At 36.5% G+C, this 25,865-nt stretch overlaps 1 protein-coding gene across 2 annotated transcripts in view; it reads left to right on the forward strand.

Moving 5' to 3' along the window:
* The first annotated feature begins 2,287 nt into the window (after nt 1–2,287).
* Nucleotides 2,288–25,865, forward strand: part of utrn (utrophin) — a 513,264-nt gene continuing 489,686 nt past the window's right edge. For both annotated transcript variants that reach the window (XM_039747516.1, XM_039747517.1), the window contains exons 1-2: nt 2,288–2,664; nt 18,153–18,347. In XM_039747516.1, coding sequence (XP_039603450.1) covers nt 18,269–18,347 — 79 coding nt within the window. In that variant the 5' untranslated portion in view covers nt 2,288–2,664; nt 18,153–18,268. The remainder of the gene's footprint in view (nt 2,665–18,152; nt 18,348–25,865) is intronic.

Genomic DNA, 25,865 nt, shown 5'->3' on the forward strand with positions numbered 1-25,865 from the left:
AGGTATGGGTCATCTAACATGCTGAACGCTGACTGGTTACCTTCAAATTATCACCATGTTTGTGCCCTATGTACCAAACCAACAAGCCTGTGTAAAATATGAGGCGCAGGCAGCAGGAGGAACTTTTTAATTTTCAAAAAAATGTTCTCTTTTAGGTAGCCAGCATAACTTATAGGGCATCACCCAGTTACAGTCTATGTAGACTTTAAACCATTTCTCCAAGTCAGCATTACTTTTTTTGAAGACATACATTTCAACATACAAAGTACATCTCGATGAAGTTATGTTAATTTCTGACTGTGAATTAGCCCCATGAATTTGCATATACTGCACTGAACTGCTGTCTCTTCCAGGGTTCATGTTTGCCTTCAACCAAATGCAGCTGTAATAGGCTGTGGCTCCCCATGTGACTTGTTAAGAAAAAAGACAGATAGGCTTTCACTTGAAATCACTAGATTATGTTGATTTTTTTTCATGTGGCTTCACTTTAAAAATCAAATTGCATTCATATAACATTTGCTCACCTGTGATATATATGATCATCAAGCTCCTTTGAATGGTAGGCAAACCTCTCTTTCCAGGCTGTTCATCGCATAATCAAATACTGCCATCAGGAATTAGACACTGGGGTACAGTATAACTGTCTGTATATTTGATTACAACTGCAGGACAGGCTAGTTAAATGACTTGCTTAGCAAAGATGCTGTCATCAGACACAGACAGAGCAATGGGGGTGTTCATAAGAAATGTAATGCTTTACTTCATGAGGTGGAAGTACATAATAAACAAAAATAATTGTGTCCATCAATCCGCCAACCCGCTATATCCTAACATATGGGGTCACAGAATTTTTGCTGGAGCCAATACCCGCCAGCACAGGGTGCAAGGCAGGAACAAACCCCAGGCAAGGTGCCAGCCCACCACAGGGGGCACACACACACCCACACACCAAGCACACACTAGGGACAATTTAGGATTGCCAATGCAACCTAACCTGCATGTCTTGTGGGAGAAAACCAGAGCACCCGGAGGAAACCCATGCAAACACAGGGAGAACATGCAAACTCCACGCAGAGAGGACCTGGGAAGAGAAACCTGAATGTCCTTACTGTGAGGCAGCAGCGCTACCACTGTGCCACCGTACTGCCTAATTGTTTGAGGTCTAAATATTCTCAATTGGAATAGAAAATTGTCATTTTTCACTCTCTGGTAGAGGTGAATGGGGGAAAATTACTTTAAAAATAAAAATAACCTCATACTGTATTTGTAATCACTGACCTTAAACTGGTATAAAGTGAAACACCACATACTGTACTTACATTTGAAATTTGTCATTTTTAATTTTCTGAGAGTTTCTCTTATAGGGTTAGGACCACAGGTGATCGGCATCCTCCAGATAGTCTAAAAGGACATTCCACGTGCTGATCCCCACACTCCCAAAGTTTTGTGAAATAACTTTGACCCCTTGCACCCCATTTACAGGGTGAACCCCAGATTCGGTTGGTGTGACATTCACAGCTTCAAGACCTTCTGATCATTTTTGATGAAGACGCCTTACTCTGTACCATAAGGATGTCATTTCCTGCATACAATACAATATGGTCCAAAATTGTCTAAGTTGTAAACGAACAAAATTGGGGTTGGGGTATCAATTGATGTCTTGCATAAGTATATCAAGATGAGTTAAACGGTATCATATGTGGGCGTTTTCACGTATGGGTATGTCAGGCGACGCCGGACACAAAAACGTGATTTGAAAGCATTCACAAACATAATTCTTATGAAATCAAAACAAAAAATGAAACAATTACATAACTCAGATGTAAGACTGGACCATTTATTTGTAAAACTGGTTGGAATGAAAAGCCGCAGCAACAGCGATACCCTAGGATTGAACCTGTGAGGCCATGCAAATTCACTTTAAGGTTTAAAGATATAACGGAGAGTTTTAACAGACCCAGACAAATCAATCTTGATCAAGTAAACTGCAACAAAATCTTGCATGGCTTAGAAAATTATCAGAAGCATGAAACAGCTAAATACGCAAAATATTTGTTACGTGTGTGAAGAATCATGAAGATTCCGTCGCATGACGTACTCGTGATAAAGGAGAGAAGTTTAAGATAAATGTGCGCCTGGAGGAGCGCAGGGAACACCAAACTTTGCGTCCTATGCGCGTCCCCTTGCACACTACTGAACAATACCCCCGGTGCACGCCCCGCGTCGCCGCTCTTGAGTGACAGGGCGCGCAGCCACGTGATCCCACCGCGCCATGTTCCCAGCATTGAGGAGTTACGGAGGAGGTTTGGAAAGAAGGAGCAGCTGGAGGAAAGTTTGTTGCAAACTCGCTAAAAGCCACAGACAGTAAGTGGCTGGGAATTACAACCGTCTGTCCAGACAACACCCAACAGTCCAGTGCTGCAGGATTTATCATTTGCAAGGACTGCATCGCTTAAAAGGCTGTTTTTAAAATTTTTACTTTTAACATCAAATAATAACCACGCGAGTGACGAGCTTTGGGGACTTTAGGATTATGAGTTGATTTTATAGAATTGCACCGTTTTTCTTTCCCCTTTATGATTCCAAAAAGCAAGTAACAACTACAGAAGATAGCGCCTTTAATTTTAGGGGAGTTGAGCAGAACAACAGCGAAATATTCTACAGGTGAGTAACTTTTTAGATTTTTATTTTAAATGTAAACATGAAAATCAGTTATAATGTCGGGATGCCAAAGTTTTTCTAGTAACCCTCGCGGGTTGAAAGGGGGTGGTTTAACTAGTTACGAGAGGCAGATAATAATTTGAATAAGTTATTCATGCAAACTTTTTCCCTGTGATCACGTTGGAGGTTTGCGAGAGGTGTACATTACCCAGTTTGTAACGATTCTTTCTTAATTTTCAAATGACATCGGGTTTGTTTTTGACCCTACATGAAGCGTGGAGAAATGGAACTTTATTTTTTTTTGGAGTTTCAGAGCTTGATGTGAGATACTGATAGTCCCTAGAAAAAGGACTAAAAATGTAAAGGCGCGTTGAGCTGGATACGGCAACAAGAAGGGGCTAAACAAATACTACAAGGTCGCGTGAAAATTACAGCGTCACTCGGCAAGTGATCAGTCAATACGACCAGTCTCGAGGTGGCCTCATTCCCAAGTGACCACTTGCCACGGCACGTAATTTAGAACTGCCAACAAAATGACCAGGGCAAGGCAAACAAAAACGTCATTTTGTGGTTAGTTTGCAGGAAGTGCAGCGTGAAGGGCAGCTCGAGCTGTTTGGGACCGCCAGTGGTGTTACAGTCGGAAGCAGGAAAGTGGGAAGTCTTAGCAAGCTCGGTGTGTGAGGTGCTAACATTGCCATGCTACACGATACACACAGTGTTTGGATTTTGTAGCATTAAACTGTTATCTTCAGGAACTGGAGTGTGTCAGTATCACGAAACACCTAACGATCCATCAATTTTGTTGAACTGTGTTAGTCAATATTGCATTCGCCGGGGCCTGTTCGAGCAGCATCTTATGCAAGGGTGGAGCCGACCCCCATGCCAGGCCATCACAGCTCACACGCAGGAATCGATAGCCTGCCAGAGATTTCTTATGTGTATTTTTAAAAGTCTCTTTTATTTGGCTACCAACTGATTAGGTCCTTTTGAAAAATTTAAGAATATACAAGTGACATTTGCTAATTCAGTTTTTCGAATTTACCCGTGTCCTTCCGACCGTAAGTTTCTGAAGTTATAAACTTGAATGGAGAACTGAAATCTAAAGGGACCGAAAACGTCACAGCTTACCCTCCAGAACGTTTGGTAAACGCTTAATTTATAACTTTTGTTTGCGGGCATTATTCTGCTCAGTACACTCATAATATAGTATAATTATTTTTCCTTTACTTAACTGATTAAAATAAGAATGTTTTGTTTCAGGTAATTAATCACTGCAGCACTTCTGGCTGAATGTGACGAAGCATGAAAGAGACTAAACTTGTCCTTTGGGATTTCTGTAGATACTGAATGACCGATCCGAGCTCACTACTGAGTGTTAAAGCTAGCTAGGCAACACGGGAGAAAGAAGTGGCAATCTATATATTTGTATATGTTGATAATAATAGTAAAAGTAGATATATTTTATTCAGCCATGTCAGGAGCAATGTATCGATATTGTAAAGTTTTACAAATTTCTCATTCAGAATAATAGACATTTACTTCCTAGTCTCATGCGTATACGGTACTGACAAAAAGTCGCTTTCAAAGGTTTTTCTCAAAAAATTACTGTTACAGTAGTTGTGTTGGATGTAGACGTGTTTGCATGTCAATCCTTATTGTGTCGGAGATCTGTCTCCGAATAGCAAGAAATTATACTTTTTCCCTAGGCATTTAATATTTTTCCTCCACTAAATGCAAATTCAAGGCTTGCGGGGCAGAGCCTACAGTGCATTTAGAAAGTATTCACAGCGCATCACTTGTTCCACATTGTTATTTTACAGCCTTATTCCAAAATGGATTAAATTAATTTTTTTCCTCACAATTCTACACACAACACCCCATAATGACAACGTGAAAAAGGTTTACTTGACGTTTTTGCAAGTTTATTAAAAATAAAAAAATTGAGAAAGCAAATATACATAAGTATTCACAGCCTTTGCCATGAAGCTCAAAATTGAGCTCAGGTGCATCCTGTTTCCCCTGATCATCCTTGAGATGTTTCTGCAGCTTAATTGGAGTCCATCTGTGGTAACTTCAGTTGATTGGACATGATTTGGAAAGGCACACACCTGTCTATATAAGGTCCCACAGTTGACAGTTCATGTCAGAGCAAAAACCAAGCATGAAGTCAAAGGAATTGTCTGTAGACCTCTAAGACAGGATTGTCTCGAGGCACAAATCTGGGGAAGGTTACAGAAAAATTTCTGCTGCTTTGAAGGTCCCAATGAGCACAGTGGCCTCCATCATCCATAAGTGGAAGAAGTTCGAAACCACCAGGACTCTTCCTAGAGCTGGCCGGCCATCTAAACTGAGCGATCGGGAGAGAAGGGCCTTAGTCAGGTAGGTGACCAAGAACCCGATGGTCACTCTGTGAGAGCTCCAGAGGTCCTCTGTGGAGAGAGGAGAACCTTCCAGAAGTACAACCATCATCTCTGGTCTGATGAGACAAAGATTGAACTCTTTGATGTGAATGCCAGGCGTCATGTTTGGAGGAAACCAGGCACCGCTCATCACCAGGCCAATACCATCCCTACAGTGAAGCATGGCGGTGGCAGCATCATGCTGTGGGGATGTTTTTCAGCGGCAGGAACTGGGAGACTAGTCAGGATAAAGGGAAAGATGACTGCAGCAATGTACAGAGACATTCTGGATGAAAACCTGCTCCAGAGTGCTCTTGACCTCAGACTGGGGCGACGATTCATCTTTCAGCAGGACAATGACCCTAAGCACACAGCCAAGATATCAAAGGAGTGGCTTCAGGACAACTCTGTGAATGTCCTTGAGTGGCCCAGCCAGAGCCCAGACTTGAATCCGATTGAACATCTCTGGAGAGATCTTAAAATGGCTGTGCACCGACGCTTCCCATCCAACCTGATGGAGCTTGAGAGGTGCTGCAAAGAGGAATGGTAAACTAGCCAAAGATAGGTGTGCCAAGCTTGTGGCATCATATTCAAAAAGACTTGAGGCTGTAATTGCTGCCAAAGGTGCATCGACAAAGTATTGAGCAAAGGCTGTGAATACTTATGTACATGTGATTTCTCAGTTATTTTATTTTTAATAAATTTGCAAAAACCTCAAGTAAACTTTTTTCACGTTGTCATGGGGTGTTGTGTGTAGAATTCTGAGGAAAAAAATGAATTTAATCCATTTTGGAATGAGGCTGTGACATCACAAAATGTGGAAAAAGTGATGCCCTGTGAATACTTTCCGGATGCACTGTATCTTCACACAGCCGCAAGATCCAGTCCTGTATGAGGTGGCAGCTGATTGCAGGGCACATTGCAAAGCCAAACTCACACTGGATTAGTTTAGAGTTGCCGGTCAACCCAATGGACACATGTTTGGAATCTGGGAAGAGGGTCAGAGAACCGTGTAATGAATCGAGCTAGATGTAACACTTAATCCAAAGAGCAACGGGGTGGGGGTGATGGAGGTAAGATCATGCTAATTAAAGTGCCATTCATTTCTTGTTCCGCAATTAAGCAAATGCTGGGTAAGTAGGTTTTTTGGGGACTTTTTCAGTACCGGTATACTGCACAACCTCAAGTCGCAGTCTCTAGCTTGCTTAAGGCTATGTCACATTGTAGTACTTTTGCAGTGAATTTTCAGTCATAGCCTTCATTCATGTTATCTTAACGAATCAGAGGCAGTCGGTGGCATGTTAGTTGGGTTATGTGACATGCCCAATGACTCACTCCAACTAGTCTGAGATCCACTCCAATAAAATCAACAGCAGCAGGTTATTGGCTACAAAATGTGTTGAGAATGACTGCACTGGAAGGTTGGCGGTCTGTTGGTAAATATGACATGCCCAGAAATTCTAGTTATTTAAATTGACATGGTCCGGTGACGAGATCAGGAACTGTGGTCAACAAGTCTGACGTACCTCACAAATAGAAGTGGCATAATGTGACATCGGGTTTACTATTACTGGTTCTACCTGATTTGTCATTGTCAAACAGAAGTGCAGTGATCACTATTATTACTGCTACTTTTTCTCTATCTTGTTTTGCCCAACTTGCACACTATGCTGTTTCTGAATGTAGTTTTATAGTTTAAAACTTGTTTTTATCTTCAGCCTAATAGTAGACTCCACCAATATCAAATGTAAAATTATTCTGCTCCTTATGTCACCCCTTGCCTGTCAGCCAGCATAGAATTTACCGAAAAAGCATTTCTGTATTGAGATAATTAGTAATTTATATACTGTAAATATAGTATGTTGTTTTCTGACATTAGTACACTGTTTAATATACATGGCAAGGTGACCCTTCAAGACTCTTAAGTTTGTGCTTATATGGACAACTATGCATACTACCAAGAGCAGTGAATATTATTTTTAAGTTGTAATGAACAACGGTAATACTACAAGGAGAGATGTGCATTTTCAGTGTTTTGTTTAATATTTTGATATCCAACATGGTATTCAGAGGTGACTACAAAAAAGACATTGACGGGCATTTTCATTCTAGGGCAGTGAACTAGTACAGTACCATGTTTCTCAAAGCGAGGGTGCCTAATAGAGGTCACCTTGTGACTGATTTCATTTCTCTTCCATGTTACACCAGTAGCTGAATGGGTACAGCCTGATACATACAAATGTTCTTGTCCTCTCCTGTTCTGTTTCTGTAAGTGTTCATACTGGGCAGTATTAAATAATGTGTTTTTGATGCTCACCATTGCTTTCAAATTCAAAATACAATTCTTAACCTTTTGTTGGAGATTCTTCTTTGCAGAATGATGATAATGCAGTTTGTCTCCACCAGCTGAGATGCACTCAAGTCCACAGTTGGTTACTACATGCATAATTTGTTTGACATAGAAGGGGAACCTGTGTCAGATTAGTTGTTGGAAGGTCATATAACTATTTCAAAGTTCATGGTGACTGTGAAAATGAAGGAAAATTTAAAGGGACAAGAGACTTGATTGAATTTCTCAGCTTATGGAAAGCATTTATACAGACAATGAAACAACAAGGTGTGCAGAGTTGCTGTCTGTCGCTACCTCATTTGTTCATTGGATCTTTTTTTTATTGAAAGCACCATGACTGTTCATTGATCGCCAAAGAGCCTCCAAATATTAGATAGCAAAATTTTTGAGATGGTCACGGATTCTACATTTGGTAGCTCTGTGTTTTTCTTGTTGCATCCAGAAGTAATTTGTCTTTAAAGCTGTGATTCACTTGTGCCAGGCTCATGCAGAATTTTGAGCACACTCCCAGTCAGCAGTTGCTCAATTCTTATTTCACATGCAGTGCATTCCCTGCAGCACACCATTATTACCTAGCATTGTACTTTTGTACTTGGATACAGCTAAATCATCACACAGATTTTAGCATAGAATTTATTGTGGAGTTTTATTAATACTGATATGAAAAGATTGGCACCTAACTGCGTAGTTAGCAGCATTAATAGAACATCTATGGCTGGGCTGTGGTGCATCCTGCAGAAGGATGTTTAAAACCACTGTGTGGTGGCTCACGCATTTCTGTTAACACTGGATAATGATGAGACGTCTGTTGCGTAAACTTGAATTAATAATAACATTTGTGAATTAGAAGTTAAATCAGATTATAATGTAGTCAAGCAAGTTTGTTTTTTTTTTTAATTCTGTGAGCTGAAACAAAATGCATGTCATTTTCACAACCCGCATGTTCTGAGCTGTTTGCAGCTTTTTACTTCTCTTGTTTTTACAGAGCGTGAGCCAGCTTTCTGAATTATAAATGTATGTCCTTCATTTTTGATTTTGTTGAAATCAACTGTAATGTTTGAATTACTTTCCTGTTTATTTTTCACATGCTGATAATGTTGGGATTTCAGTATTTCTTTTTAGTTAACACGTTGTTACTGAACAATGTATTAACAAAATTGAAAACTATATCACCATTCTGTTCCTTGTTTTACATTGCACGTATAGGAAAACGATTAATTATACATTTATAAACTTTCTTTTTAAAAGATTGATCTGGGGCTTCTGATTCTTCTTAGTCAAGTATTATTAGTATTGTGAATAAAGGGAAACCATGACCCAAAAGTGAACTAAGTAACTGATTAGTAGCTCTCTGAAGTTACAATCAGGATGTTTTTTTTTTATTTGATGATTTTATTGCCATTGTGACCATTTATTGTAACTGTAACACATACAACATTTGTCTTATACTTTTTGTAGACCATCATTCTGTGTGAAAAAGTAAAGTATTTTTTCACCTTAGATTTTATTGGACTTGGGTAGACAAAATCAGACATAAAAACCCACAGTGCCTGGATATGCTGCAAAATTGACAGTAAGTACCTATGGTAGAACATCCTATCAAAGTACACGGATTAGGATTTATGGCCATTTTTTTCCATTGTTTTTGGAAATAATAGTTTTTTGTTTAATCCAGCGCATTTTCTTAACTTTATTAACTGAACCAATAAAATCAGCTAGACAAAACACAGCATTTTAGCAACAAATAAAGCAATTTAGAGCATTGATTATTAAAGATGGTGGCAAAGGCTGCACAGGATGTTACTGATCACAGGTGCCATCTGTTCAGGACGTATTATATGTAATACATGTTTTAAGAAGGCAAACAGTAATTTTTCTCACTTCTTCATTCTGGCAAATGTTACAGGACCACTAACACATGCACCACTAGATGTAAAGATAGTTTCTGTTTTATCTACAGGCCACAAGGTGACTCATCAGCCACTCATACTAACAAGGACATAATTGTTTATTTTTTCTTTGTGTATGTATATACTGTATGAATATGTGAGTGTGTGTGTAAATATGTACATATGTATGTATATATATGTGTATATATATGTATATATATATGTATATATATGTGTATATATATATATGTATATATATATATGTATATGTGTGTGTGTATATGTATATATATATATATATATGTATATATATATATATATATATATATATATATATATATATATATATATACATATATATATATATACATATACATACATACATACACATATATATATACATACATATACACCCCTGGAGACAAAGTTCTATCCATCCATATATATACACACACTTAAACTATATGTGTACTGTATATGTATCTGTATATAATGTAAAGTTGATTGACTGAACCACTCTTCAACAAAAACCTTATTTCCTGTTTGGTTAAAAAGCAAAAATTTGGCAAATGGTACATCTAGAGCAGTAGATATCTGCTATATCAATATTTAGGGCTGAAACCCCCATATGATAGAAAAACTAAATACACCAACATCTTAAAAATGCCTTGACTGATTTGATTGAAATTTGTTGATGTTGTGGAAAAAGGAAAAATAGCCGACATTATTTAATTTTTTTTATTTGTTGATTATTTATTAATATGCAAACTGTTTAATTGTGCTGAGATTCGGTTTTTTGAAAATGAAGGATGCAGCAGAAGTGACTGGTGAGCCACACGAATAGCACCACCAACCCTTGTGGGTGGTGTCCTGAACAGGAAAAAAAAATATATATGAAAATGGAAGGTGGAAATTCAGTGAAGCTAAAGGAAGATACTAAGTTCAATGGTTAGCAAGTGCTGTTTCTTGCTGTTGACTGTTGGCACTCTTAGATATGTACTGGCCCTAATCTTAGTTATCCTTTCCACTCTGTCGACCTCCAACACCTGGTCACTGCACTGAAAACCGACCCACCATCCCTTCTCCGTTCTTCAATCACTGCCTTTAAAACATAAACCGAGAAATCCATCCCTAAGGCCCTTTGATTGCGATGCTGCAAAAACTAAGGGAGAAATGAAGGTCTCTCTTAGATGATCTTCTAATGGGCAGGCCAAAGAAATGGTGGTGCAACACTCAAAGGGTAACACTTAGGATATTGATGCTTATGCACAGTATATCCACTTCAAGTGCTGCTTTGCATATACATTCATATTGGCGGACTTTAAAGAGGAACCACATAAAACTGATGAAAAACACAAAAAGAAATACTCTACTTTAATGAACAGCATAAACAAATTGAAAATCCTAAATATCTAATAATGATGATAATATAAACTCAAATTTCACATTTTTCCGACTGATTACTTGTTTCATGCCAAACAAATACGCTTTCTTGTAAAATTGTATTTTGCAGTAACCATCAACAAATACCAAGTCACTAGAAAAAGCAGGAATGTTTAACTTCTGTAATTGTTTATAGTATATTCAAGAGTAAGCAGCTCCAGTGACCTAATAATGTTATTGTTACTTGTTATTTGACTGATGTCTTTATCCAGGGTGGCTTACAACATTTGAGATTACTTTTTTTTTTCTTTTTTTTCTCTCCAATTGGAGCACAGGCTGGTGAAGTGAATTGCTCATGGTCACACAATGTCAGCAGCTGGATTTGAAACCACAGCCTCGGGGTTTGAAGTCCTAGGTCCAAAGCCTTAATTACTACAACATATTGCCTATCAAAACTTTTTTGTAAAGCACTTAGTTACATAGTACTTGTAATACACCTGGTTAACTGCACTACACGGCACTACAACTGAGGTCCATTGTTTTGCAAAACCTCCTGGGTGAAACACAACCAGTATGTGTACAGGCTTGTTTTGGGTTACAATAATTCTTCACATACGAACGACCATAAAAAAGCCCAACATTTTTCGTTTCAACTAAATTTCATTAAATTTTCTTTTATCAACTTTGCTTTTGTCTTTACTTCTGAATGAAGTAAACTGGTTTTACATGGATGAATAAGTATCAGCTGCCCTAGCAATACAATGTATAATTTTTTATTCAACATCTTTTTTTGGTATTGCTGTTGTTAGTCTGTAGGACACAGTCTATTGCGCTATGTACACATGTTGGTGAACTTGAACTTCACATGAAATGAAGCAAATTCAACAAATAAGAACAAATAGTTAAACTAAACTTGAGTAAAGCCCCAGTAACACTAGACCCAGCAAATCATGAACTTTCTACTTTATTCACCTGTTGAAATTGGCACATGTGCATTCGATCAGTCCTGATCAGCCTGCTCTATTTAATTACATTTTGTTAATGAGTAAATGGTATTTGCCCATTAAATACACCCAGGTACATGGTACATACATCCAAGTAACCAGTAACCATAGATACCCCTAAGCTTTTTGAATTCTTTGTTTGTACAAAAGATCAGTAAGAGTGTCTGTCATCCATCCACTATATTTACTTTATAATAATCAATATGCCGTAGTCGCATTGTAAATGTTGTGCAGCTTATGCTTCTGGGTGAATACATGGTGCATAAATAAAATAGTTGCTTCCATTTATTAGCAAGTGCAGTAGTAATGTTGGTTGAATGTTGTTTGAAAATGTCCTGTTAACTAAAGTACAACCATTCTGATGAACAGATTAATCGGACCCTGTGTTTCTCAGAATGTTACACTTTCTTAAATGGTATAAGCACTGAATCCCAGTAGTGTAAGGCCATGCGAGAAAATGAACTTTGCCCGGATTCATATAAGAGTATTGTGTTTGAATTTCCAGGTCCAGTTTAAATTTTTTGGATTTATAAGGTGTTAATTTGTGTTCTTAATCACACCCATGTTAACTTGTTCCAAGTGTCTTCAGAAATGTTTCTTTGTGTAAATCCTACTTATTTAAATAAATAAGTAAATTTAAATCTATTATTAAAAAAAAAAAACCCTGGGAGAGAAAGATGGGAGACGAGACGTGATCTTCATGTTAAGATCACGGAAGACACTTAAAAGACCTGCGAGACGAAAGAGATTGGCCACAGAGCGTGTCGCAGGGATCTTAAACATGAGACTTTGTCCCAAGAGATTGACTCAGGACCGTCTCACGATGACGTAAAACATGAGGTTCTTGCAAGACCCGTCCTGCTTACAACCAATATCAAATAAGACCACGGGCAGGAAAACATTCAGTCATGTAAAGGATTTGAGCACACACAGATCCAGGGTCTCGGCGCATATAAAGCGTATAAGCACAATACGTTATAAATGAAATGTTGATGACTAAGTGAAGAAGAAAGCAGTGCGGAGAAAAGAGACTCGAAAGCGTTGGAGAGAAAAATGAGCAAAAAAGAATAATCTAGGTGCAAATTCAGAAAATAAGGAAAGTAGTTATCGGCCCGGAACAAGTGGAATTGAAAAGCACGTCCAATCGGGCTCAGAATTAAAAGACAAAGTAGAACTTCATAAAGACGTTCACAAAAGTTGGCGCTATACACATGCAGAGCAGGTTAGAGATTATGAAAGCAGTGGAAATCGAAAGGCTCAAAAAAAAAATGTTGGCGCGATACACGTGGAGAAAGTTAAAGAATATGACAGTAGGGAAATTAGAAAGTATAAGAAAAAGAAAGTAAAGGTCGCAGTAGTGCAAACAAATGGAAATTATTACTCGAAAAAGGGAAAATAATCACCATGGACCAGTTGTTTTTTTTTTTTCTCAAATGACAAGGACAAAGCAAGGTCATAAATAAAAGACAAGAGTAGAAAACAAAGTAAAACGTCATAAAGGGGTTAAAAACAAGGGGCCAAACACATGCAGAACAGGTTAGAGATAATGAAAACTGGAATTCAAAAGACTCAACCAAAAAAAAAAAATGTAGGTGCAGAATATGAAAGCAGAAAAAAACGAGTGTCAAAACAAAGAAAGTAAACATCACAGCGCAAAAAAAGAGAAATTATTACTCATGGAAATAACGAAAAGGCGAATAGAGATCAAACATATCACCTATGTCCATATATTTGAAGTATGTATATTATTGTAAGGCTTTGAAGTTTAAGTTAGAGAATTTCAAAAGCGGGGTTTACCTCGCATGCATTTATTGGTTACTTTGCAAAAAAACATTAACTGCTGATGATGTAGATCGTTTTGTCTGTGCTGAAATTCCAAACAGAGAAACCTATCCTGAATTATGGTACAAAGTCATGACTTTATATATTCAGGAATGACTTTATATATATTTCAAAAATCATTGTAATTGCCTGTTTGGCACCCCATAAGCACTGTATAATAGATATATAAAAAAACAGCTAAGGGGATAGATATATAGATAGATAGGAAGGAAAGAAAGGCACTATATGATAGGCAGACAGGGAAGCTGCTATATAATAATAAAATTACTGTTATTACTATATACTGTAGATAGACAGGGAGTTCAGGCAGGCAGAGCGGCAAAGGTTAAAAAGAAAAAAAAGTAACATTTTCTCCCCAGTGGGGAATCGAATTTGAGTCTCTGAGGCACGGCAAATCTTACTGGTACACCACGGAAGCTGTTTTATCGTTCTTGAACCTTTTGTGAAAGTGTTTATTTGATGTTTGGACTTCAGGCTTCACAAATTTTATAATTTATGCCTACATTTTGTAACATTTATTACTAAAATATGAAAAAGTTTCTGTTTTAACAATGTATTTATACAGATAACTGTAGAAACGGAACACGCATGAAATGCGTGTGTTCCAAGTAACAATCTATTATTTCTACTATAAAACTCCACTTCACTCCCAGATAATCAATCAAGGCATGAGCTGAGAGAAGTTCGTTTATGTTCTAAGTCGGTGGGGGGATGGAATAGCTGGCTGCTTGCAGCTTGTCTTTATCAGCACATTTAGATAAAAAAAGACGCTGGAGGAGAGGTGTGAACGGATTTAAGGTTGGCTGGGTCTACAAGTTTTTTCGTAGGCTCTGGTAACTCTAGTGTTAAACACATGTCTCACTGACCCTATTTAAAAGATTCAAATTCAGCATATTGGGACTCGAAAGATTCCAAATATTGTTTTTACAGAAGTTCTGAAATAAAAGTGAAACTAATGAAATAGCAACAATTCAAAGAGAAAAAAAATCTTAAATGTGTGTATCCGGATAACCAAACACAACACAATACAATACAATACAATCCAGTTTATTTTTGTATAGCCCAAAATCACACAGGAAGTGCCGCAATGGGCTTTAACAGGCCCTGCCTTTTGACAGCCCCCCAGCCTTGACTCTCTGAGAAGACAAGGAAAAACTCCCAATAAAAACCTTGTAGGGAAAAATGGAAGAAACCTCGGGAAAGGCAGTTCAAAGAGAAACCCCTTTCCAGGTAGGTTGGGCGTGCAGTGGGTGTCAAAGGTAGGGGGTCAATACAATACAATACACAGAACAGAACAATTCCTTAATACAGCATAATAATAAAAATTTTAGAAGTACGGTTTAACAGTAGATGATATGACATAATTAGGTTTGGATATTTTTAGAGTCCTGGAGACCTCATCCATCAAGCTGCCTCCCCATTTGGCCATGCCACGGCTGAAACGTTGCTCCGATGAAAGGACCCTCTTTCCCATGATTCCTGTGATCCTCCATCAGGGATGACTTTACCATAGGCAGGCAAACAACTTGGCAGGTGGGCCGTGGCACCAATTGCCACATTTGGGTACCGAGAAAAGAAACAGAATAGGTGATGGTTAGTATTCAAATATAATTATCATGTTACTTATGTTATAGTGCTAATGACTAACAACAGAGATGCAGTATGTACAGTTAATCAGCAGCTCTAGTCAGGATATGCTAAACTGAAGTAGTGAGTCTTCAGCCGGGATTTAAAGGCTGAGACTGAAGGGGCATCTCTTATGGAAGCAGGAAGACCATTCCACAGTTTAGGGGCCCTGTAACTAAAAGCTCGACCTCCCACTGTTATTTTATTAATCCTTGGAATCCTAAGCAGACCGGCATCTTGAGATCTTAATGTGCTCAGGTTTGTAAGTCATGATAAGTTCAGACAAGTAAGCGGACCTTGGCCATTTAATGCTTTATATGTTAAAAGGAGGATTTTGAAATCTGCCCTAAACTTAACTGGGAGCCAGTGTAAAGATTTAAGAACTGAGTTATGTGTTCTTATTTTCTTGTTCTTGTAATAATTCTTGCAGACACATTTTGGATTAACTGGAGGCTGTATAGAGAACAGTTTGAACAGCCAGTGAACACTGCATTGCAGTAGTCAATCCTACTAGAGATAAATGCATGAATTAATTTCTCACAATCCTGTTTATTTAGAAAGCACCTTAATTTCCTAACATTTTTAAGATGGAAAAACATGTTTTGGACGACTTTGTAATATGTGCTTTAAATGACATGCTAGAATCAAAGATAACTCCTAGATTGCGGGCTGATTCAGTAAAATTAATTGGGATTCCAACTGAGTTAAATGACGACAAAATATTGCTGTGATCAGCGTCATTCCCTCCAACAATTAACATCTCTGTTTTATCTGTATTTAAAGACAAGTAGTTCTCATTCATCCATTCCTTTAATTCACTAACACAACTAATTAAAGACAACATCGGAGAAACTTCATTTGATTTAAATGAAAGGTATAACTGGGTGTCATCTGCATACGAGTGAAAATTAACATTATGTTTCCTAATGAGAGATCCCAGTGGAAGCATGTAAAGTGAAAACAGTAAAGGTCCCAGTACTGAGCCCTGCGGACACCATATTGAACTTCTGTGTATAATGATGGAGTACTGTCTGCACATTTCTGTACATACTGGAATCGATTTGATAAATAAGAACTGAACCAAGCGAGCACGGGGCCTGTAAGCCCAACATCGTTTTCTAGCCTGTGCAGTAAAATAGAATGGTCAATGGTGTCAAATGCTGCACTTAAGTCCAACAACATAATTACAGTGGAGTTTCCTTCATCAGAGGATATCAGAATGTCATTTACAACCCGTGTTAGTGCAGTTTCTGTACTATGACCAGTGCGAAAACCCAGACTGGAATTTCTCAAATAAATTGTAATGCGTAAGGTGTGACTGAAGCTGACTGGCGACTACTTTTTCTAGTATTTTAGAGAGAAATGGTAAATTTGATATAGGCCAAAAATGATTTAGTATGTGTGGGTCTAGGTCTGACTTTTTAAGTAAAGGTTTAATGGCTGACACTTTTAGTGCATCAGGTACTGTGCCATGCAGTAATAAACTATTGATAACGGTTAGAATAGGCGCTGCAAGAACATCCATTGCACTGGATCATTACCGATACAACGGAGGTTGGCGAGCGAAGCCCCCTAGTATAATAATAATAATAAAAACAAAAAACGCTTGGGTCACCTTGAAGAGACTAAAATAACGAAGTAGACTAATGCAGATATTTATTCGGACACCAAAATAAAGTAGGGTTTCATTACAGGTGTGAACTAAATTCTTATCTTAAGGGCAATGAAAATTAGTAGCCCATGTGATCATCTTGGATTAAGTTTGCCCAGTCATGGATTTTGCTCAAACCAAAGGTTTGGTGGTATCATTGGTGATGCTGTTCTTCCTGGTATAGTTTTGCTTAACGAAGAGGGAAAAATAAGGCAATTTACATTTTTTTTGTTGTATTCTTTTACAATAACAGCACACAGTTGAGAACTACACATAATGGAGCATCTGTAACAGCTGTTATTCAAAATTACCATAGATAACCTTTTTTGCTTAGAAGAGAGAGAGAGATATTATAGTACACAATTGTAATATTTCACTTCCACGTTGTATCGGTAATGAGTTCTTATGCAAATGCAGGCTAGTACTTTAATAGAAAACACAAATTCATTTTAATAAAATTATAGTGTGTTTATGTCAGAGTTTCTGTTGTGTACAATTATGATGAACCTAAGAGTTCTTAGTTAATAAAAGCAACTGTTTTGTTATGTTTGGTTCTGATTGATACTCATTTCTTGCTCTTTGTTTACCATATGTTAGTATAAAAAGCCCTGAAACTTTGTAAGCCCAAGTCCTTTGTTAATAACATGGGTACTTTGGCAGCAGTTACAGCTTTGAGTTGTCCTCATTTTTTTTTTGTCGGGGCCTGTGTTGTCGCCATCATTTTTCCTTGCGTATGTTATCTTAAGCTCTTTCTGGTTTGTTGAAGAGCAACAGTAAAGCACAAACAGTCTATTTACTCAATCTAGGCCATATAAAGAAATGATTCTTTGAAATCATTACGGTTTTGCTTTTTGTTGTTGTTGTTTTCCAATATGAATGTTTGTCATTTTTTTTATACAAAGAAGTAGTTTCTGTTGTAAGATTTTTACTTCTCATACTTCATTTGTTGTGTACACAATCCTGATTCCTGATATTTCTCTGTCCCTGACACAGAGGATTTCAGTAACCTAATGTAGTCCCCTCCACACTTGAGGGTTGAAATTCTTTAAGTGAATGAGCTACACTTAGTGTTTAGCAGACATAAATTTCCTTTATACTGTATGTGCTGGCATATAATGTGAAATGCACCTTCTGTCATCACTGTGTCCATCCATCTGCACTCTTTCTACTTTTTACATTGTTAAATAATATGTACACCCAGTTCAGATAAATATCTGTTCTTCTGAGTTTACTATATGACCTAAATAAAAAAATCAGCTGGTCTAAGAGTTTTCTAAATGAACTGTATATATCTAATGCCTTTCAGATAAAAAATTGTAAAATATTTACTTGTCTTTATTGTTGCAGGTTTCTAAGGACCAAAAACAACCAAACGGCATTTTATAAGAAGGATATATCTTTCAATATATATATATAAACATCTACAGAGAATAAAATCATAAGATTTACATTTTAGCCTGAAAATGGCGAAGGTTGGAACTTTAGACTCTGGTGCAGAAGGAGTCAATAGTGAGTTCAGTGACATCATCAAGTGGAGGTCAGGTAGGTTAATGCAACAATAAAAATATGTGAAAGTATTTCAGCTTCATTTTGCAATGATGGACAATGGAGTGGTTATGCTTGTTCTTCAAAGTATTTTTTGCAAAAATTGAGCTTCAGCTTTTATAGCCATAAAATCTTCAGAAATGTCTAATTGGAAAAAAGTATGTAGTTTGTGACTTATTTGGAACTTTTGTTTTAATATTGACAAATGAGTCAGCACCTAGATGCCATGAAGTTCAATGTATTCTCTCATGCCTTTTTACCTATAATCTCATGAGTAAGATATACTGTAGAAGTGAAATTTTCTAATTCAAAAATGTATTCAAGTTTTAAGAATATAAATTGTGTCAGCAGCTTGCAACAATTTAATTGCAAAGAGTAAACTTAAAAGTTTTTGAGAACAGTAATGTCAGCTACTGTATATTACTGTAGAAATAATTGTGGTAATATTGGTCTAACACCAAGTAGCTAAATTAAGTAAAGAACCTTAATTCAATTTCAAAAGTTATTATTGTGGTTTGGAATCTGTCGGTTTATGTCTTAATTGTTTTCACATTGGATTTGTGAGGTGGTTATTCCGTTATACATACATTAAAATGTAAACTTCTTAAAATATGTTCACCATTTTGCCTTTTCTACACAAAGTATCTCCCCAAATTCCCAGTGAGATGCCCAAATTTCATTAGATAATTGCATTGGTGTTATTTTTTACTAGCTGAATTTTGGTTACAGTTTTTATGTTTTTTATAATCAGGATGTTGTACTTAATTTTTAACTTAAATAGCAGGTGTTAATTTGATTGTTCTTTGCATTTGTTCCTCCTTTTTAAACAATAAGCATTTTGATTCGTTTATGACTTGCACTAGAATTTCAGTATTCACTCAATTTATACAGAGGAAATGTTGAAACCTGAGCAGTGTTGACATGTGTGGTCTTTGCCAATATGTTGTTACACCCATAAAATATTAACCTGACTCCCTGCATTGTTTCATTCAGGTTATTACAATACTGGCCATGCTCTATTCCGGAGGTGCCTGGTTGTAGCAGTATAGTAGTTTTATTATGCAGAAAACTTGATTTTTTATTTTTTTTATTTTTTAAGAACTTCAGCTTTAAAATAATCTTGAAGGAAGGAAATCATATTAGGGAAAATTGATTAATATGTAAATGGTATGACTGTGAAATAACTAGGTATAGGTGCTTGAGGCTGTGTTTCTGCTCTGGCTGTGTTAGGGACTGACTTACCATTTATTTGTTTCAGGGTGAGGATCTGGCTTTCAGTGACACTAACTAGGGCAAACACATTTAAAATACATATACAGTGTAGATGTTGTGTCAGGGTACAAGAACAAAGTCTAAAATTAAGTATTAAATATAGAAAACTAGTAATATAAATACATAACTGACATGCTGAAGTATTCAGGAGCTACTGATAAATGAGAAAATGTAAATATACAAAATATCAGATTTTTTCATAACATCACAAGTTAATTTTATAATGGAAAAAAAGAAGTGTATAATGTTAAACATTTATAGTTCTGCATAAAGGTGAAATATTACTGTGTGGTTCAAATTGTTTTTTTTTTTGTTTTTTTTTCCCCAATGATCCAACTGAAATCTAGGCAGCATTTCATGTGACTTTTTAATTTATTAAACCTAATGTCTATAGTTTGGCAAGAAGCACTATATATCAAAATTCAGTGTTTTTGTTTTAGGTTTAATATCTTTTTGGATCGCCTCCCCCAGTGTTGGCATGGAGCTGTCTAAATAAACTATTTGCTCACATTCTGAGGTTCTCCTGCATATCTTAATTCTTCCTGGTCTTTGCTGGTTACTAAGTAACAGTTATATACAGCATTTGGTAGGCGAGTTATGTGGAAACTATGTGGAATCCTTTAATATATGTTTCTCTTAAAAATCATGGACTGCTGTGCTGAAATATATCGCACATAATTAAATATTTGACACTTCAATGGGTTTTGTATTGGTTTAGCTTAAGCTGAAAACCATGTTAGAAAGTATCATCAGTCTGTTTTCTTTAATTGAATTTTTTTTTTCAAAGTGTACTGAAAAGACAGTATGTCACATTTATGCAGTTAAAACTTTTTGCTACTAAACAAAACAGTCTTATTTACTTTTCATGTAAAAACCTCCCCTTGTTTTTGCAGTTGCTTTTTTTTCCCAGGCTTTTTTAAGCTCTATTTGTTTGATTTGTGTGACAGTTTAAGCAGGCCTGTGTCCTCTTTTAGAATCCTGATATTAACGCGATATATCTTAGTCCGAGGGTTTTTTTTTTTCTTCAAGTGGTCAAGTAGGTGGTATACTGGTTGCATATTAGTGTTTGTAATTAATGGAACTAGATTTTGAAGGATGCCATTATATACTGTATACTTTAAATCATGTATGAGTGAAGAAGAAGAATATAAAATATAATGTTGATTTTAAAGGAGAATTAAAAGATAGATGCCTTTATTAGGTAAAAAACCAGAAATTTAATAGACATACTTTACTTGTGATATCAGTGTATACAGTAAGGCATTTGAGTTGAATTGAGATATTTTTGTCACAGGGTGGAATGCACAAATTAATTTATAGTGCTGGATTTCTTTAAGTTATAATTACAATGAAAAGCTTGAGACACCATATTTTAAATATATTGTAGCAGAAAGTTGCAAAATGTCATTGTGTGTGATAGTTACTGCTGTTGTCTTTGTTGCTGTATTCAGAGCTCAGGCGCCACCCCTGTTGAATCTGCACATTCTTGCTGGATCTGCTTGCGTATTTCATCTAGTCTTCTAGCTTTCATCCCACATCCAAAACGTTTGTGTTGGGTTAATTTGGGCTCTGTATTGGCCCCGGGTGTTTGTGTGTGTTTGCACTTGCGATCCTAAACTGGAAAGCAATACTGACCACTGTTTTACTATGCTGCTGTCAGTGTTTTGCCCAAATGAATGATGTTTTGGGATGTGTGTCCTGCTAATCCTGTAACCACTAAATAATACCATTATTTTACACTTCTTGCAGTGTATTCTTTGTTCAAAAAGTACAGTTATGTTCATGTCTTACCTGTAGTATTTTTAACATCAGTAGAATCTGGAATTAATATGTTACAGTACTTTTTATTCTTTTGAAATATTGAAATATAAGACAGACAAAAGGTCTGGTATGTTTGTTAGATAGACTAAAGGTTTTAGTTTCTCTGAATTCTGAAACTAGTTGTGACGTATCATGTAAATTTAAAGCTGACACAAATATCTAAGTCCATGTCACTTGTCACCATCATTTTAATTTTAAAAAATTTTATTTAAAAGCCTAGTGCAGATTCTTTGTTCATTTATGATGATGAATACAGATTTCTAGCTTCTTAGTTAGAGGAGCAAGTAAGGAAAATACATGGTCAACTCATGGTTATTTCAGCCATCCATCCATTATCCAACCCGCTATGTCCTAACACAGGGTCACCTTTGGGGGGTCTGTTAGAGCCAATCTCGGCCAACACAGGGTGCAAAGCAAGAACAAACCACTCTGTGCTTTACTTTTAAAAATGTTCTAAATAATAATCTTCTATCTAGAGGTCCAGGTAGTTTTTTTTTTTTTTTAAAGCTAGTTCTATGTTTTCACTGACAAGTTTTCATTTTTTTAATTTTTTTATTATGTATTAGGATATTAGAGGCAGCCCTAAACAAGTGCACACTAATACTGGTGCATTATTGTTTTTGGATAGACAGATAGAAAGTACTTTATTTATCCAAGGGGTGTATCCTTAACTATAATAAGGAAAATAACCCCATTATTTTCCAGTATTTTGGCGCAGATAATATTTTAGGATTGAGAATTCTGCCAGGTATGTTTCAAGACATTGGTTGGGGACTTAATCTCTGAGATCACTTTTGACAGTGAATTGAAATATTTATACAGTATAAAAATGTCAATGCTGTGTTTATGAGTTAAGATGTGTTTTGAATAATAATGTTAATCTTCTGAATAACCATAGGGTCTCTCTCTCTCTTTTTTTTTTTTTATATTTTGGGAATACTAAAAAATTCAGGATGAAATAAACTCCTCGTTGATTCAATATTTTTATTATACTTGCTGGCCTCACTGCTGTTGATGTGTCCTTAACAAAAATTTTTCTCAGATAAATGAAAACATGTAGTTTCTTTCCATATTGTCTGTTCTTTTTGTGGTGTGGTAGATGATCTCAGTCTTGTGGGTTATCATGGGGTCAGTGGCATCTTTATTGTGTATTGTTTTGAGATGAAAGAAAATGTGTGAGCTTAATAAACATTGTTGAATCTTTATTTATATTGTCTACATATGTTCTTTTTTGCTGTTTTAAACTCTTGATCTGATTAATTATTTTTGTGTTGTATTGTCACAGCTACAAGAATTGTATTAGCTTCAGGCACATTATGTAAATGTATTTCTTTATACAAAAAGAGTAAAGAGGACTGACATTGTCATTGAGACTCGCATCTTCTGTTTATGGATTTTTAATTTTTTAAACATTGTGGGAGTTGATGACATTTTGTTTTAAGTTTTAAATACATTTTCACCTATTCATTAATTCCTTCATTGCTGAGCTTGCTTAATCCAGAGTTACAGTGGGGCTGAAGCCTGTTCTGGCAGAAACCCCAGGCTGAGCATTAGTCCATTATAGGGCACAAGTATGCCTAACTAGAAACTCCGAATACAAGTATTTCTGTCTCTTTTGGTTTTGGATATAAACTTATAAATGTTTTCTACACTTAAATTGGTTTTTGTATTATTATTGTATCATACTTCTGCATGCTGGTATGCACCACATTTATACTTTCTGTGTATTGCTTATATTTAATTGCTGAGACAGTAAGTGTTTGGTGATTGTTTGTAGTGTTTAAGAAAATATGTGTCCATATTCTCTCAAAAGAATTTTCTCTAGTATTTACCAATCTACAGCATATTCTCATCAATGCAGAAATATCCAGTATACCCGATTGGTGTACTTGGTCTATGGAGGATACAAATACCACTTTGTAAACCTAACAAAGTGGTGGTTTTGATTTTAATAGAAAAGCAGGGCACCTCTTTGTTTGGAACTCATTGCAGCTGAATCTTTCATCAAGGTTATACAAGAGCTTTAATAGGCAAGTAGTAGTACTGCTTCACACAGGTTTTGGTTGGCCTATTTGATACCCAAAACAGAGTATCTGTTATCACAAGTTAAGCTGCAAAATGACTTCAATTAGTAGAAATGAAAAGCTGTACTGAAAAGCTTAACCCTCCTTCAGCCTATGAGGATAAATCATGGGCCTGACCTGTGCCAGTGGTTTTGGTAGCTTGGGCTGTTATACTGTAGATCTATGATCAAATAGAAAAACGTTCAAAGAGGTGCTTCATGTGCTTTAGCATTCACATTCATGTGACTATAAGATTTCTTTTCCTTAACCAGTTTTGTTCAGATATCTGAACTTGATTGTATAATCCATTTATCCAATCATCCGCCCACATAAATCATATTAAGAAGCATTCTTACTTTCACCTCCTTAACATATCTTGTGTTCGCTCCTAACTCTCCTTTTCTAATGCTGAGAAACTTGTCCATGCTCATCACATCCTGCATCGATTGTTGTAATTCCTTCCTGGCAGGTGCCACTTCCAGCTTATTCAAAACTTGGCTGCAAGAATCCTTACTTGAACCAGCAACAGTGAGCACATCACACCCATCCTGCTTCACCTTCACTGGCTCCCTGTGTCTTACAGCATTGAATATAAAATCCTACTAATAACCTACAAAGCCTTAAATGACCTTGCGCCAAACTACATCAGTGACCTTCTTCATCACTATGTGCCTGCCCGCCCACTAAGGTCCTCTGATTCTGGTAATCTTGTTGTGCCCCACACTAATCTACACTCCATGGGTGACAGGGCCTTCAGCTGTATAGTGCCCAGACTCTGGAATGACCTATCGAAATTAATCAAATTAGCCGTTTCCATGAATTCTTTTAAAAAACATCTCAGAACTCATCTGTTCAGGAAGGCTTTTAGCTCTACCTGACTTTACTACCCTTCTCTCAATTTACCTCTCTGTCAGGATGCTCATGTAACCTGTGTGTGTGTGTGCTAGACCATCAATTATGTTGTCTGTTAGGCTTTTCCTCTGAATTTATTATCTTATTCTTCTTTATTTATCTGGTTTAGTATAATGTTATATACTGTATACACTTGAAGTGCCTTGAGCATGGGAAAGGTGCTATATAAATAAAATGTAGTATTATTATTATCCTTTTAACATGCATATCTAGGGCAGCATTGTGGCGAAACCCAAGACTATCTGAGCAATCATTGGGCACAATACAGGAGCAACAGAGTGAGTGCAAGCACACAAACACACACACACTCACATACTGGACAATTTAGCAATGCCTTTTCACCTAACTTGTATGTTTTTGGACTATAGGAGGCAGTAATATGCAAACTATTTTATATTATTATCTTTATCTTTTTTTGTACACACATCCAAGTAAAGTAAACCTGCAATGTTAAAATGAAAAATAAAACTATCTGTATGATGAAGAGCTTTTTAGTTGAAAATGTATTCAAATCATGCTTAGTCTCAATAATAATACTTTTCTCATAAACCAGATGAACTTGCGTAGGAGAAACAGTTTGCTGTTTATATATGACAGAGGTATTGAAGGTAAGTGCTTAATACAATTTCTCACAAAGTTGTGAACACAGTTATTGAATCTTAATAAAATGAGAAGTAAAAAGCTTGGAGGAAATTTACTTTGTCATAATAGCACATTATTAGATGAAATAATTCCTTTAATTATATTTGAAAGTAATAATAAATGTAGCATTCCAAATTCAGATAATGGAAAATAAGATTGGTGGTGGCACAGCATCTGAGGTCTTGTTTGTTTTTGGCCTGGAATGACCTTTGTGTGAAGTTTGCAAGTCCTCGAGATGTTTGCACGGATTTGTGATAGGGATCTCCGTTTACTTGCATTGCAAAAAGTCATGCTGTTAGGTCAAGTGGTAATTGCGGAGATAACAGAGTGAGTGTCCTTTTTTTGGCATGTAATAAATTGGCTTCCGATTTAGAGACTGGTCTTAGTTTGAATCTGTTGTTCCTGTGATATGTAAAGGCTGTTTGTGACCTTAAAACAAACAAAGTGGTTCTGAGCATCAATGAAGAGATTAAAATCAATGTTTAGCTGAAAATGGATCCCAAATGAGAAGTTAACAAAGAGAAACTAGGTGTTAAAATCCTAAAACTGAAAGACAGCAATACTAATGCAGAATAAAATATTTAGTGCTCCATTAAGTATGTTTTATTGCAAGGTAGGTTAAATTCGGAAATCAGAATTTGTTGTAAACTGATTTGACTGTATATCCATCCAGATTGTATATTCCGTTGCTGTCATTTGTCCATACAGCTTATAAGATGACAACAAAATACAGTTGATTGTTTTTTTTTTGCATTTTATTAAGTGATTTTCTCAGAGTCGCACAATAAGTTGGAGACCGGAAATG

Source organism: Polypterus senegalus, chromosome 3 (assembly GCF_016835505.1).
Source record: "Polypterus senegalus isolate Bchr_013 chromosome 3, ASM1683550v1, whole genome shotgun sequence".
NCBI lineage: Eukaryota > Metazoa > Chordata > Cladistia > Polypteriformes > Polypteridae > Polypterus > Polypterus senegalus.